The following is a 15,942-nucleotide window of genomic DNA, read 5'->3' on the forward strand; positions in this document are numbered from 1 at the left end:
TACCTATCACACCTTTGGATGTTTAAAAGACAGGAGCCTTCTAAAGCACCTAGTCTTAGAAAATTAAGTGTCCAGGCTCTAGATCTAGATCAATATTTAAAACTTGTGTTCACCAGAATATGAGCATGTTATTTTGTCTCTGATCCTCCATATCTTGGGCTAAAAATAATAAATTCTACCTGATAGAGTACTTGTGAGGATTAAAGGAGAGGCCATATACTAAACTTTAACACAGTGCTTCTTCCATAATAAGTCCTCAATCATACAGGAAAAAAAATCACCTTTTTTAATGATTATAAACTACAAATTATGCCCTCTATCAAAAATAGATAACTCCCAAAATGTAGTTTTAAGTAATTATAGCATTAAAACATTTCTTCTTGATTTTTTAATTTTTATCTCAAAGGACAAATTAAGTCAAAGTACTATAGTCACACAGAAACTTGACATGAATGAACTGTGGACAGAAAGAAAAAAACTGGATATGTGCCCAACAAAAACATAAAATTTGGAGAATAGTCCTAAGAAAAATGTCTATATTTGTAGTTTAATCATCGGGAGCTTACAAAGTCTATTGTGTGCATTCATAATGTTTTAGAAAATAAATTGTATGTATTGCTGAGTTACTTGAGCCTCCCACATCCCACCTCCTCCCCATGAAATATAAGGTACTAGAAGTATTAAAAATAGAATTGTATATTTATGTTCAACTTTATTCTTAAAATAATGAATAATGGCTTTTGAAGTTCTATAAAATATAGCTAGGTAACACAAATTAAACATTGAATAAAGTAAAATAAAGAGGACAAAAGGAGAAGGAACAAAATGTTTAGGACCTAGAGCCAGAAATGAGGTTAGAGTACAAAATACTATGAATCCCCTTTACTTGTTAAGATTCCTTGCAGACAAATGAAAGCCTCTCCAGTTTTATGATTTATATTTTCTTATGATTTCTCATCCAAATTACAAAAGGAAGCCTGTTGTTTAGAAGGAGCACAGATTCCTGATACTAAGATGATTAGAAATTTCCCTTGAGGTGTTTCATAGGGAAGCCTCTTTATCATATATTGAACAACGTTCCCAGTAACAGCCTGAGGGTAAACAGAGTTTCAATTTATAAGGCTGTGTCAGCATCTTTCAATATAGATTGATATTATCACACTAATGTGTAATTTTCTAACAGCAGTCCTATAAGCCAGTAAAAAGATAAGCTTCTCTTTTCTAACTTGAAATACTAGTAGATTGCCTAGCATGGTCTTGGAGCAGTCCTCTGTAAATAATATTTCTCTCTCTGGGCTGAGCTTTCCATAGGCATTAGAGGACATCATTCCTGGAGCACAGCAGCCACAGCCATCTTAACAGACAGCTAATCCAAAAATAGTGCTTTCTTCCTATAAAAAGTGAATGTCCTTAAAACACATCCTTAAGGCAGCCTATTTTAATAACATTTCTCTACATATACACTTTCACAAATAAGTGGTACCTGTGTGTGTGTATGTTTTTCCCCCCAGGCTTTACATATTTCTACAAAGGAAAGGAGTATTGGAAATTCAACAACCAGATACTCAAGGTAGAACCTGGATATCCAAGATCCATCCTCAAGGATTTTATGGGCTGTGATGGACCAACAGACAGAGTTAAAGAAGGACACAGCCCACCAGATGATGTAGACATTGTCATCAAACTGGACAACACAGCCAGCACTGTGAAAGCCATAGCTATTGTCATTCCCTGCATCTTGGCCTTATGCCTCCTTGTATTGGTTTACACTGTGTTCCAGTTCAAGAGGAAAGGAACACCCCGCCACATACTGTACTGTAAACGCTCTATGCAAGAGTGGGTGTGATGTAGGGTTTTTTCTTCTTTCTTTCTTTTCCAGGAGTTTGTGGTAACTTGAGATTCAAGACAAGAGCTGTTATGCTGTTTCCTAGCTAGGAGCAGGCTTGTGGCAGCCTGATTCGGGGCTGACCTTTCAAACCCAGAGGGTTGCTGGTCCTGCGCATGAGTGGAAATACACTCATGGGGAAGCTTCCATGATGCACAGTATCTGCTGTTCTTCAGTCCTTTGTCTTTCTTTGTCATTCAGTTCTAGGCCTTTCCTCTGCACGCTCAATGCCCAGTAAAATTTCAGGATTAACTAAAGAAGAGGAAAAAAAGAAGAAAAGATTCTTCTTAAAAATTTCTAATATTATTTTTCCTTCTGAAGTCTGAGCCCATTTCTGGGGGGACTATAAAAAAGCAAATCAAAAAACCCACTTTTTTTTTTTTTTTGCTTTAAAACAAAGGGAAAAAAGAGTTTAACAACCCCACAATTGAACTTCCAGGAAAGTGTGAAGACCCAAAACAGCTTTGTCTCCAAAGAAGATAGCTCTCTGACTGCTTTGGATAGTCTCCTACGCACCATTTTGTCAGGTGGGAGATTTGGAATACATATGCAGGACGTTAGACTGTTGGGACAGCCATTTTCCAACAACCAAGGGGCCAAAATATCTGCAATATAGTAACAGCCTTAATAATACATCCATTTTTCGTTTTATACAGCTGTTCTCAGCTATGTACTCAATGTTTCATCACATTTATAGTCATAACTATTTTCAAACACGACCTTTTAATTGTTTTTGACGTATTTCTAAACCCCTTCTTTCCACCTTACCCCTTCATCATTGTGATAATCTTCCCAAATTGCATTAGGCCATTGCCCCAGGCCTTCTGTGGGTCTGTCAGGAATATTCATTACAAAGCAGATCAAGAAGCAGTATGTCTCTGAAGTGGATTACTGTGACAGTTACTTTACAAGGATTTGTGACACTAGTAATATACCCGTGTGACCCTTTGAGAACTATCAGACCAGATTTCAGAGTCTTAGGATTGTTGGTCTTGTGAACTGATAAATTATAGAACTGGGCAATGGTAAAAACAGTCACAGGCTCAAGAATTTCAGGCTTTTAAAACAGATATCCTATAATGTCATGTAATTTTTAAATGATTTACACAACTACATAAATGCATTTGTAACAAACAGAAATGATGCTACTTGCCAAATTTTTTCTGGCAAATAAAAAAGGTATTTTATTAAGAATCTCATAAGACTGAAATTTTATTTGAAAAACTGGTAAGAGCCTAACTCTTCTTCTTCTTCTTTTTTTTTTTTTTAGGCATACTGAATTTCTGTTTTAAAATCCATTGCATGAAAATTTAATTTGCCTTGGTATATGCAGTTAGCATTGCCATTTTAAAAATGAATTAAAATGATGACTCTGAAGTTGCATGAATATCTTCCAGTGCATTACCTATTGCATGTCCACCATAGTTCTCAAAGGGTTAGAGTGGCTTCTGGCATTTAGCCATCCATTTGATCACTGACAGAGCCAAGAAACCACCAAAGCATTTCATTGTTGAGTGTAATTTGTCCTAACAGCAGTATTGTCATTTTCATGTGACCTGCAGAGCAGGTTTGTATCAATATTTTTTTCCTAGAGAAAAGTCAGCAACTGACAGACCTCTTTATTGATTTTTAGGAGCTGCTTCTTGCAGTGAAAGGCTTTACAGCCACTGGGCTGTGAACTTTATTAGAGATGGTCAGAATGAATACACCCCATGAGTCAGACATTGGCTTTGTGTGAAAGCCAGCTTTGAGGGGATTAGCTTTTGAAACAATGAACAGCTTGCCTTGAACTTGATTATTGATCTATTGACTGTCATTAACAACAACTTAAACATTGTCTTCTGTGAAAATTTTCCTTGAAGAGTCCTGTTCTTTGTCTTTGCCCTTTGACCTTTAACTTGCAAACTGGCACAAACTGAAGGAAATCTGGTGTTGCTTCTCCATTGGATTAGTTGTTCTATAAAACCTAGTAAGCATGAGCTGTTTCCTTAGAGTGAAGAGAGTGTTGTTGGCAGATCTACAGATGGACACTTTGCTCTTTACATGCACACTCTGAAAATGCCCTATAGGTAGAAGTGAATTTTAATTTTATTTTAATATAATTTCAAGTCTAAATTCATCATTTTAGTACAAATTACAAAAACTATAGAGAAAAAAAAAAAACCTCAAATACTTGAATGGCCAGTGTGGCTTTTATATAAAGCAGGAATTTTATACTAGTAAACATTTCTTACTCATTTGCTAATATAACACATTTCCAGATGATTTTTAATGAGTGTAGGTATACATTCTTATTTGGAAATGGATAGTTTGGCTGCCTTGAATTTATATTTATACTCAACATAGCATGAAAAGTAGAATGCCTTTTGGTTAAACTACATGTTTATGATTTGGTTGGGGAAAATGTTTTATAATTGTGGGTGGCATGCTGCAAAGCCTTGCAGATTGTTATTTCTTACAACCTGAGCATATATATTGTGAGGCTAAGAAAAAAGAACAGCAGGAAAAGAATGGCTTTACAGTGAAATATTGTATAATGTAGACGATATTTTAGGATGATATTGGAGATTATGTACACAAGGGCCAAGAAAGCAAGAAAAGAAAACCAGAACCAGCCCTGTAGCTTTACTTCAGTGCTTCCATTCTAGATAATGTTGATATTACAAAGAGTTAGTCACTGCTGCTAAGCATGGAGGACTATATACATAAGCTCATTTATACAGTGTTTGCTTGTGGGAGGGTTTAATCCTTTTAGGGCCTTGATGTCAAGAAAAAAATAACTGGAAACTATATTTTGCTAAATATAGAAATGAGGAACTGTGTCATTTTGGGACATGTGCAAATCATTGAGAAACTCCATCAACCTGCATTGAAAATTGATTTTTTTCCTCTAAAATGAGAAAGAAACTGAATAAGCAATCTATTGCCTCTTTACTCATTCATCACAATATTCTGATTCGTCATAAGATTATAAGCATATAAGGGCTAGAAAATAACCATAGCATTAAGAAGGAAGGAGTCTATCATTATGTTTGAATTCTGGCAAATGTCATAAATAAGGGTTGGGTAATATTTACTCGAATATGAGACAAGATTTACATGATAAGCAAAGGCATATATGGCTGCTCTTTTGACTAGAACATTTCAGTTATCAGGCTGTACTATTACAAGAGATAAGAAAACAATAAGTACAATGTAATCACAAACAATGGGATTCCATTTGTTTGTTGTATACCAGGTACTTTGTGGGTATGGTTCCTGACTCCTCTTCCACTTGGGGTTTGGGGAAAAAAGTCTCAATCCAAATGGAACAGTGAAAAGAAAAGTAACTGATCTAGCACATAAGAATAGTGATTCAAAAACCAATGTGAAATAAACTTCCATAGGTCAATAATATAAGGTGTCAGTTCAGTATTAGCAGAGATATGCAAGCATCAAATATTTTTATCACCCCATCACTAATAACATGAAAAGCTCAGACATAGGATTTCCCAAATTGAAATGAAAACACATTCATGCTTGCAAAAATAATTCTCCTTCTGCTTCATTTCTCATTACTTTATCTAATATAAACACAAATGTCAAGGTAATGTTCTTTACATAAAATGACCATATAGTTAAGAATTTTAGTAAACGATTGTTGCTCTGCATATTATTAAACACAATGAAGTATTAAAATAGCTGATAAGTTTGAATTTTCTGCAAAACAGTAATTCCACATCAGAATTGTAGATAAGGTTGTGAATTTAACTATTGACTCATTTCAGAACAGTGTCTGTTGACATGGCAGTCAGAGCAGGTGAATACAGACACTCTTTCTGATTGCAAAGGTTATAGAGATAAATTGGACAGCATTATGTGATACTAGCAAAGACAACTTCTGTTATAAATCAGAGGGCAAGGCTTTTCTGAATCAGATGTAATAAATTACTAAGTAATGATTACCAAAAAATAATTACTAAGTAATGAAGGATATAGACTCGCTTACTGAAATAAGTAAGTGTTATATTTAATAGATTACCTATAATCTTTTTTGTTAACACATAATTTGGCCATTTCATATACTATATGCTTATTTCCATTACTTCTCTGTGGGTGATTGAAAAATACTATGTGGTGGATAAGAACATTGGCCAAAATTCACTGCTAGTTCCAATGCATAGATGATGGTATATATACTGGATGATAGAAGTAGTAATATTTGCAAGTTCTACATATTATGGTGATATCTCTGGTGTGGTACAAAAACACGCCCACACTTCATGAATCTTACAGGGGAAAAAATAGTGTGTCCGTATTAACTAAACTCAAAGTGCTATCTGAAGAGGAATGGATCTCATAATCAAATAGACTGAGTTAAACTGAGTCTCAAAAAATATATATTTTTAGGTTTTTGGAATTATTTCCAGAAACTAATAAAGAGAATTATTTAGTGGTAGTACCAAGTCTGTGAGTTTGTAGCATATACTGAAACAATCTTCTGGATGGTGGTAAGGTCTTTTTTAGCAAACACAGTAAAGAGCTTATTTTATTTCTGATGCTTTCAAGGGCATATTCTAAAGTATCACAGATGTCAAATAGAATATGCTATCTAAGCCAAAAGTGTAAATTTCTGATGACCTATTGCAGCAATCTCAGCCAGTATGTAATATCACAAAATGTGTCAAGTCAATCATATTAGAGGATCTACTCATTCAGATGGATTTCATGCACCTTCATGATGTTGATATATTGTGACTACAGGAAATAGCTGCCAGAACCTATGTAGCTAAGTTACAGGTTCCACTTTGCCTGGGAGGGAATCATAATTACATCAGGAAATGTTTAACAGTTATGTCTTAAAAATTAGAATTTTATGGGCCGGGCGCGGTGGCTCAAGCCTGTAATCCCAGCACTTTGGGAGGCCAAGGCGGGTGGATCACGAGGTCAAGAGATCGAGACCATCCTGGACAACATGGTGAAACCCCGTCTCTACTAAAAATACAAAAAAAAATTAGCCAGGCATGGTGGTGCGTGCCTGTAATCCCAGCTACTCAGGAGGCTGAGGCAGGAGAATTGTTTGAACTCAGGAAGTGGAGGTTGCGGTGAGCCGAGATCGCGCCATTGTACTCCAGCCTGAGTAACAAAAGTGAAACTCCGTCTCGAAAAAAAAAAAAATTAGAATTTTATGTAATAAAGAAAGCAGCAACCAGGAATAGTATCACACCATAAATATGAAAACTAATTATTATATTTAATAAATATAATGGAAACGAGGAGGGGGAAAATGAGTCTTTTGTTAAATATAAAGACGATCTATAGCACTCCTTGATAATACAACTGAAAATTTTACTTTAGCAAGCATAAAATAGTGGAGGAAAAATGCAACTTCAAGCTCTTCACACTAGCGATGATTATGTGATATATCATCGTATATATTTAGCCAGTGGTCATTAGATGTTACCATGCTGAAGCATATCTGATACTCATGCATTGCCTTACAGGCTAAAAATATAAGAGGTAGGTATTCAGTAACCTCAGTTGGAAAGACATATAATGTTAGAATCCCCTGAAACAAGCCATTTCCCTAAGATAGAAATTTACCTCAATAATCATGTAACCTAAAACACTTGGCATAGTAGCAAAGAAGTTGCCTTAGTGTTCTAGTCTCATCTAATTGTGACCTCTGTCTTTCATGTACTTCTGAAATCATTTTCCATTTTTTTCATTGGTGTGATTTTGACACAATTCTGAAATATTTCAGGTAAGATTAATAACATCTAATAACAAATATGTTTTAATATTTTAGACATATGTCTACTTTGAAAGTTCAACCAATAGTATAGAAAGCTTAAGAATGAACACTGATTAGACATATTCACAGAAATGAAAGGAAAAATGATATTGTAAAACTCCTGTCAATTTTCTAGTAGAATACAGAAGTACGTAGCAGTCTTCAATTTCTAAACACAATAAGAGCTTATAACTGAACGTGACATGCATCATTTGTTAGAACAATACTAATTCTTTATACTACAGTAAGGATACAAGATCACAGAAGCTTAGTGTTATAACAAAGACTTCACAGGCATTCATAACTAATGCCTTCTAAGGAAAATGAGGGCATAACCCAGAACTCGTGGTCAGAGTATAAAAGTTATGTATGAAAGACATTTATTTATAGAAATTTCTGAGTATTCTATGCCTTTTCAACTTAAATATCAGTGTGTCTTAGAATTTATTTTATATATCATTGGACTGGGGGTAATATTCAAACGTGCACTCAACATGTCCTCACATTAAAAGGCACATTGAATAGTATAGGAAAATACATCATACACTAGACTGTTGTGCAAACTCATATAACTTTGCCATGTGCTCTGCTATAGAGCTGGATGTGTATGCCCTTAAGAAGGGATAAAAAAAATCAATTAAATATAAATACGAAAATATACTTATGTTGGGTAGCTTAGCATCATAGCAAAATGTCATTAACCTTTATTTCACAGAGAAAAACTGAAAGAAAAGAATGGTGAACAAGAATACAATGATAAACTTGGCTTATAGAGATGTTTCTTGGGAATTTTTTCCACTTGTTTTTATCCATGAAAAAAGAATACAGACATTTCTGTAGTATTTCGTCTGTGGGTAGGTTGGATCCCAGGTAGAATGCTTTTTGACACAGGCCTTTTTATACATACTTTATATGTGATGAAGCTTTGGTGAGATGTGACTGCATGGTAGGATGCATTTTCCTAGGATAGGATATGGTGCTGCTTGTACTTGCCACCTTTTATATGAATGTATGTCGCTACATTGGCCTGTCTTGCCAAGATATGGATGAATAAAGCCTGGTGTGAGCTGTCTATTTGAAACGTCACTAGGATGCATGTTTCATTTGCTGTTACATAATGCCAATTTGAACCTGTTTCCTCTCTATATATTGACAACCCAATTGTTAAGATAAAATATACTTTGCTTGAATGAACGATTTGGGTAGTAATGTGAGAGTTATCCTTAAATCAGTGTTATAATTTTTGCTATTACTGAAATACCATCACAGAAGCCACATTATTGGCTGTCTTCTCACAGCTCTTTAGTATACACCATTGCCTGAGCAAAATTAGGTTTTTAGGTATTTTTGGCATTTACTTCTTTTATAGCTGATGTACAATCAATTATTCCTTTATATGTTCATAAGTACAAAATTTCACTATGTTAATTACTTCCAAACAAACAATTGCCAAGCAAGTATGTGTGTGCCTGGTTTTTCTGCTCCTCCAATTCTAAGATCATTATTTGTTTGCCTTCTGTTTGTCACCCAAAAATACAGATGTTTGGGAACGATACATCTTACTGAGTTGTCTTATGCAATCTCTGTCTATATTCGCATTTCCTTCTATTTCTACCTTGTCTTTTGTTTTTTAAACACAGATTTGATTTTCCTTTCACTTTGTGAAAACCAGAATTGAGCAGCATTGTACATCAGAGATGGTACCCAGGAAATGTCTTTGTTTCTCTGTATTTTTCTTCAAAAATGCCATGCAAAGACAATCCTAGTAAAGTTCACATACATCCCAATCTCTCTCATTGGCTTCCAACTTTTTATAGAACTATTTCCCTGAGAAAAGAGAAATGCTGAGTATGATGGCTATTATCTGTTGATGAGACAATTATACAAGAACGTAAATCTCTCAGTATAGTGTTCTGTTTAAGGTACATCATGGGTACATAAATGCCTAAAAGCTTCATCCTTTGGTCTATTTCTCTTTATGTGTAAAATTGCATATATATTAGAAAGAGAGATCGAATAGAAGAATTCGGGGTGTTATAGAGGCAGCTTTTTGCTGCCTTGGTTTTGACTGTATCAGCATTTCTATTGTGGACCTCTATTTTAAGGGGTTTTAGAGACTCAGCCATAAAAATTTGTGTTAGGCTTAAAAGTCTTGAAATTTTTTTTAGATATCTAATTTTAAACAAATATATCTTGTTTTTATATTATAGAAGGGAAATAAATGGAGTTTACTAGTTCAATTTTGCGCTAACATAACTTTTAATAAACCTAACTTTTTAAAGAAAAACATAAAATCGAATTAGTTCATAGTTGGTTGATGGTTTTATAAAGAATCAGTTATTGACCTTGAGAAAATTGCCTCCTTCATCATTATAGTAACCTGTCTTTAAGTTGTTTTAAAACTTGTATACCTATATTAACATTATCTTGATTCCAGTGTGGATCAGTGTGATAATGCAGATTTATGACATCTGTATAAGCTATCTGGTAATATAGATTTGGAAATATATAGTATATATGATATATATATATATATATATATATATATATTTATTTATTTACTAGATAGATTAAGGAGAAAAAGCTCCCATAAACTTAGTTTGTCAAATAAATACCATATATTTAAAAAATTGCACAGACATTTATCATTCAGAGTCAGAATGAGATGCAAGTAGTTGCAAAGGGAAGTTGTCTCTTGGGTAAACAACACACATTATACAGCTTCTTATGAAAATAATTTTTTCCTTTCTATATTGTGGTTATGGGAAAGTAAAAGAATTAAAATTAATGCAGACTTTATTTAAATAACATTCAACTGTGAAGCAGAGAGAAACGCCAGGAAATTAAATATTTGGGCCATTATCTTGTGGTTGTCTGATAATACTTTACATTTATTTTAATTCCCCATGATGTTTTCAGTTATGGAGAGAGTATTAAAATCTCGATTTTTAAGTTTCTGCATTATTCTCATTACACTCAACACTATTTCATTAAGTTCTTGATACTATGTAGTCTTCTGTGTGCAAGGAAAGAAATAAATAATACATTTGTTTGCTGAATGAATTTTAAGGTGTGCAAGTTGTGGTGAATTTTTGCCCACACAGGATTCTATACATTTATACCATCTTAACTCTGGCATTTTTTTTTTCAGATAGCTTCTACTGACAAACACAAAGCTTGTTTGTGTGCAAATATAAGGCTAAATAAATGGTGCTAAAGTGTATTATGACTGTCAGATAAAATCAGGCAAAATTTTGTGGTGCTTAAATTAATTTTTTCATTGATTTTATTGATCAGTGCATTGAACAGTGTTTATTATTCACAAGTTGTCTTTTATTAGTAAATCAAGGCCTCATAGCACATTGTTAAATAAAGTGGTTGACTAGTCTATGTGACAGCTCACCAAGCTACTATCTCTTTTAACTCCTTATAATGTTGCGTCATTAAAGGTCAAGGGGACATGCTATTAATCTCATTGCTATAGACCATTAACATGACTGAACTTTTCCACAAAGTACTTATGTTTACAATGCTATAACCCTTTGACTGCTGCGGCAACCTTTAACCACACAAATGTCACAAGCTAGAATCATCAGCATGGTTCTTGCCATGGCAATCAAAGAGTTAAGGGCTGTGCAGTGATTTGTTTTGTATTTATTAATTTATATTTATTTTATTTCCATTCAAGAAGGGGTTTGGGGTGGGGCAGTTTTTGTCTGCTGTAAGTGTCTTAACCTAGGGAAGGGTTAAATGGCTTTTTATACTATTGCATCTTCTGTATTTACCATCAATTCATTGTGTTGTAATTAAAAGAAACTGTCAATAAATAAGAGAACAGAAAAATGGTTCACAGACATTGTGGTTTTGCTCAATGACTGATTTACATGCATTTATGACTAATATGTAAGATATGATCTATAAACAGTAGCCTTTACTATCTATGTCTTTCTAATCCATATGAAACAGAGAATGAAAACTAAGCTAGGGAAAAATCGCCAGTGCATTTACTTGGATTAGTAAGTATATTAAACTGGCCACATCAACTGGAGAAATTGTTTAGTTACTACCTAGATGCTTATAACTGCTATCAAATAAAGGAGAAGAAACATTGCATCAAATATATTTCAGGCAAATGCCTGTGAACACAGGATATTTTAAGGTTTCTACAAAGACTTGACAAGAATAAAAGACAACATTTTGGATAGGTGAGTATAATTTACTTTTAAAGTTACACATCACAGTTGTCTAGGCAAATTTAATCACAGAAATTAATTTTTCTATTAGGTCTTTAGCAAAATCCCATTTAAGATATCCCCCCTCCCCTTTTTTTTTCATTTAATAATAGGATTGGCTGACATGTTGGCTCACACCTATAATCTCAGCACTGTGGAAGGCCAAGGTGGGTAGATCACCTGAGGTCATAAGTTCAGGATCAGCCTGGCCAACATGGTAAAACACTGTCTTTACAAAAACAAAATAGAAAAATTAGCCAGTCATGATGGTGGGTGCCTGTAATCCCAGCTACTTGGGAGGCTGAGGCAGGAGAATTGCTTGGACCCAGGAGGCGGAGGTTGCAGTGAGTTAAGATTGTGCCATTGCACTCCAGCCTGGGTGACAGAGCAAGACTCTGTCTCCATTTAAAAAAAAAAAAGAAAAAGAAAAAAGAAGGATTATAGTAAACTATGGCCATGAACAGAAGAACCAACTCACAGAAAGAAAGCAAGAGGAATGACTAATATTTTCATATCTAACATCTTAATAAATTACCTTGTACACAGGATAAACTGTGAAACCACTTTCTGAGAATATCAAGTAGTTGCAAGTAATCAAGTGCTAAACCAAGAACTTTCTGAAGATCAAATCTAATATGTATCAATGGTCATCTGAATTTTAGGAAGTCATATCGGGAATAAAGCAAACAAGTTGTTTGTTCTCTTATGCAAAATCAAGCTACACCTGTCCACCAAGAAATTAATCTTACAAATTTTAATCCACATAGGAAAGAGAAGCTGTGAAGCAGAGTAACTAAAATGATTACAGAGATTTAATTGCCTAAAGTTATTAAAAGTAGACTAGAGGGATAGAGATCCTTTGTGTTAAGTTGAGCTCTGAATCTAGAATGAGTTCTGGGGAATTTGGAGATGTATCAAGAGTTTCAAAAAAGACTGCAGATAAGAGTTGTCGGCTTTTAGAACATGTCAAAGAACCTACAAGGGTGAGCCAACTGACAATATAGTTTATTTTTATTTATAGAAGCCTTTTTTAAAAAAAGATAAACTTGATTTTTAAAAAACTATTAAGAATATTAAACGATAAATATCTGAATCCAAGAATCAGTCTCCTTTGTTTTTATTGTCAGAGAGAAGCTAGAAACATCCAAATGACTCAGTAGATAATTTATTTTTCTTAGGTACATGGATGTATTTAATATCAATATATAATGTTATATGGTATATATTACATGAGTTTGCCACAATCAAGGACTAAATTAGAATAACAACTTGTATAGAAAAAGAAGAATACGAATAAAGATATAGATAGTCTAGTTATACACCTAGCTCACTGTAGAAATAGACATTATTTGTTGAGGTGGATAATAATGTTTGCATATTTTAAATTGTTTTTTAAAAGTATTTGAATTGGCATAACTTCAACCTAATTTGATGCATTCAGTCACCCTCTCAAATTAGTTGCCCCAGTGGGCCACTGGCTCTCCCCTCCTACTGTTCCTCTTCCTTCCCCTCCTCCTCTCTTCCCTCCCTTTCCTTTCTTTTCTTTTATTCTCTCTTTTGCAATTGCATTATTCCTTGAAAGAAAAATTTACAATCCATTTTTTTTTATTTTCCACACCCTCATTCTTTCCTTCTTATAATTTTGTTGCACTCCTCACTACTTCACTAGACTTATTTCATCAAAGGTAAATTAAATGTATTGTCATCACTAAATTGAGTCTTTATTTCCTATCTTACTGGACTTCCTCACAGTATTTAGTACTAATAATTACTCTGCCATTAATATTTGTTCTAGGCAGCTCCTTGGTGGTAGGGCTATTCATGTTCTTCTACCTTTTTCATCCCCAGAGGCTGTTAGAGTAACTGGCTCACAGTCTTCAATACATTATTGGCTTCTAGACATTAGAGTTTAAGATTTTCCCCTCACCATGTTAACTTTTTGAACTAATTCTTGTGAGTTTACATGAACTCCACCACCACCACCACCATGTTCTTAACTTCCTTTATTTCTACACTCTTTTCTGGATCCTTGTTCCCATCCATGGCTTTAGCTTTATGACTATGGTGTGCTGTGAAATTCAGATTCACAATTTCCACCCACTTGCTAGACAAATTGATTTGATTTTTTTTTTTAGCTTTCCAGATTCAATCTACTAAATTTAAAACTTCCCACCATCCCTTCCCTTCCTTGAAAATTTCTCCTGAATTATCTAATCTATTCAATGGCACTACATTCTCCTGTTTACTCATGCATTAAAACTTCACAAGTTCTTGGCCTTCCCCTTCTCCCTTTGATGCACATGCCCCGTTCGACATCTACCATATCTGTGAATTCTACTTCTAGTTCTGCATGGTATCATTTCCATCTGATTTCCTTGGCATTCTTACCCTATTTCAGGTTCATTATTTCTTGTCTGCTCAGTGTTCTTGCCTTATTCAATCACTATTTTGCATCCAGTCTATGCATTTCTGGCCAGTCTCCTCGAATTAGAGTTCAAATCATATCATTCCTCTTAAAATCTTAAAAACAAAGACTATATAAGCAGAGCCTTCAAAATCTATTCTCTACTTGTCTTTCAAGATTTTTTCCTCAGGGTATATCATTATATATTTTTATACCTAAAGCCATCCAATTATCTGTCATCTCTTATCCATGTTTTTGCACATCCTGTGCTCTCTACTTTGAATTCCAGCTTCCCTATCTTCCCTGACCTCAGTGAATAGATAAAAACTCCCCAACCTTTGAAACTTCATGTCATCTGTATGCATTGTGTTTTTCTAGGATTCTCCTAGTGTCATTAATATTGTCTCCCTTTTTCTTGAAAAATACTCCAATTTTAATACAAGTTCTATGAACATACTCTTAGCCAACATTTTAGACAAAGCTTATAATTTTATGTCAACTTTTAAAATTAATTTCTTGTTAATGTCTAAGCCCCTGGGAATTATATTCTTCTTACTGTTTTTTTTTCTTTTTCTCCTGCTATGTAGCATCTAATGCAGTGCCTTACACAAGGATGGAGCTAAAAATATGTTTACTATACTAAACTGAATTGTATTCTTTACTATAACCAGAATTACAGAAACTTTATTTTGCATTGTTGTATTCTCCAACCCACTTTCTAAGAATCTTATGAATTAAGATATTTTAAGCATTTGCATTACAAGAGCAAATATTTTAAGCACTTGACCTTGATTTTTTCTTAACACCTTACTTATTTTCTCTGAAGTTCTTTAAATATTTCTTATTGCTCATTAAATGATAAAGAAAGCCTCAAGGTTAAACTAATCTTTTTTATATTAATAGTTTACTTCTTTTTGGTTTGTTTGTTTTGAGATAGTCTCGCTCTGTTGCCCAGGCTGGAGTGCAGTGGCACAATCTGGGCTCACTGCAACCTCCACTTCCTGGGTTCAAGCAATTCTCCTGCCTCAACCTCCCAAGTAGCTGGGATTACAGGCACCTGCCACCACATCCAGCTAAGTTGTATATTTTTATTAGAGATGGTGTTTTGCCATATTGGCCAAGATGGTCTCGAACACCTGACCTCAGGTGATCCACCTGCCTCAGACTCCCAAAGTGCTGGGACTACAGGTGTGAGCCACCGTGCCCTGCCTTAATCTTTTATTTCTAATAATCATCTTTTAAACCAAGAGGAAGTTTTTTTTTGAATAGCCAAATAAAGTGGGAAACCTCTTTGTTGGCAGATCAATTATCAGAATTTAAAATTTTCAAAAAACAAATTCTACTTTCTCAAATCTGTGCATAGACATCAAAGAAATATTTGTTACTTACGATAAGGTGGTAGAACAAATTCCCATATGAAACAGACATTATGAAAAGATTGAAATAGGAGTCATTTTGCTTACTCAGAGGAGAATGTGTTCCAGGTCTAGTGTTGGGTCTACAGGACAGCATGTCAAGCATGGTGTTTAATCTGGAGGAAACTAAAGAGTGGTGAGGTGATCCAAAGGGAAAGAGCCAAGTCAAGAATGAAAGAAAGGATATGAATAAGCAGTTCAAGAGCAGCAATAGAAGCTGATTTTTAACGTTA

General features: G+C 34.3%; 1 protein-coding gene across 3 annotated transcripts in view; it reads left to right on the top strand.

Annotated features, from left to right (window-relative positions):
• The window catches only part of MMP16 (matrix metallopeptidase 16), a 279,034-nt gene extending 267,521 nt beyond the window's left edge, over positions 1–11,513 (top strand). For all 3 annotated transcript variants that reach the window (XM_002759052.6, XM_054246553.2, XM_035276883.3), the window contains one exon: positions 1,512–11,513. In XM_002759052.6, the coding sequence (XP_002759098.1) occupies positions 1,512–1,846 (335 nt within the window). In that variant the 3' untranslated portion in view covers positions 1,847–11,513. The remainder of the gene's footprint in view (positions 1–1,511) is intronic.
• The last annotated feature ends 4,429 nt before the right edge of the window (positions 11,514–15,942 follow it).

This window comes from Callithrix jacchus, chromosome 16, assembly GCF_049354715.1.
Source record: "Callithrix jacchus isolate 240 chromosome 16, calJac240_pri, whole genome shotgun sequence".
Classification (NCBI taxonomy): domain Eukaryota; kingdom Metazoa; phylum Chordata; class Mammalia; order Primates; family Cebidae; genus Callithrix; species Callithrix jacchus.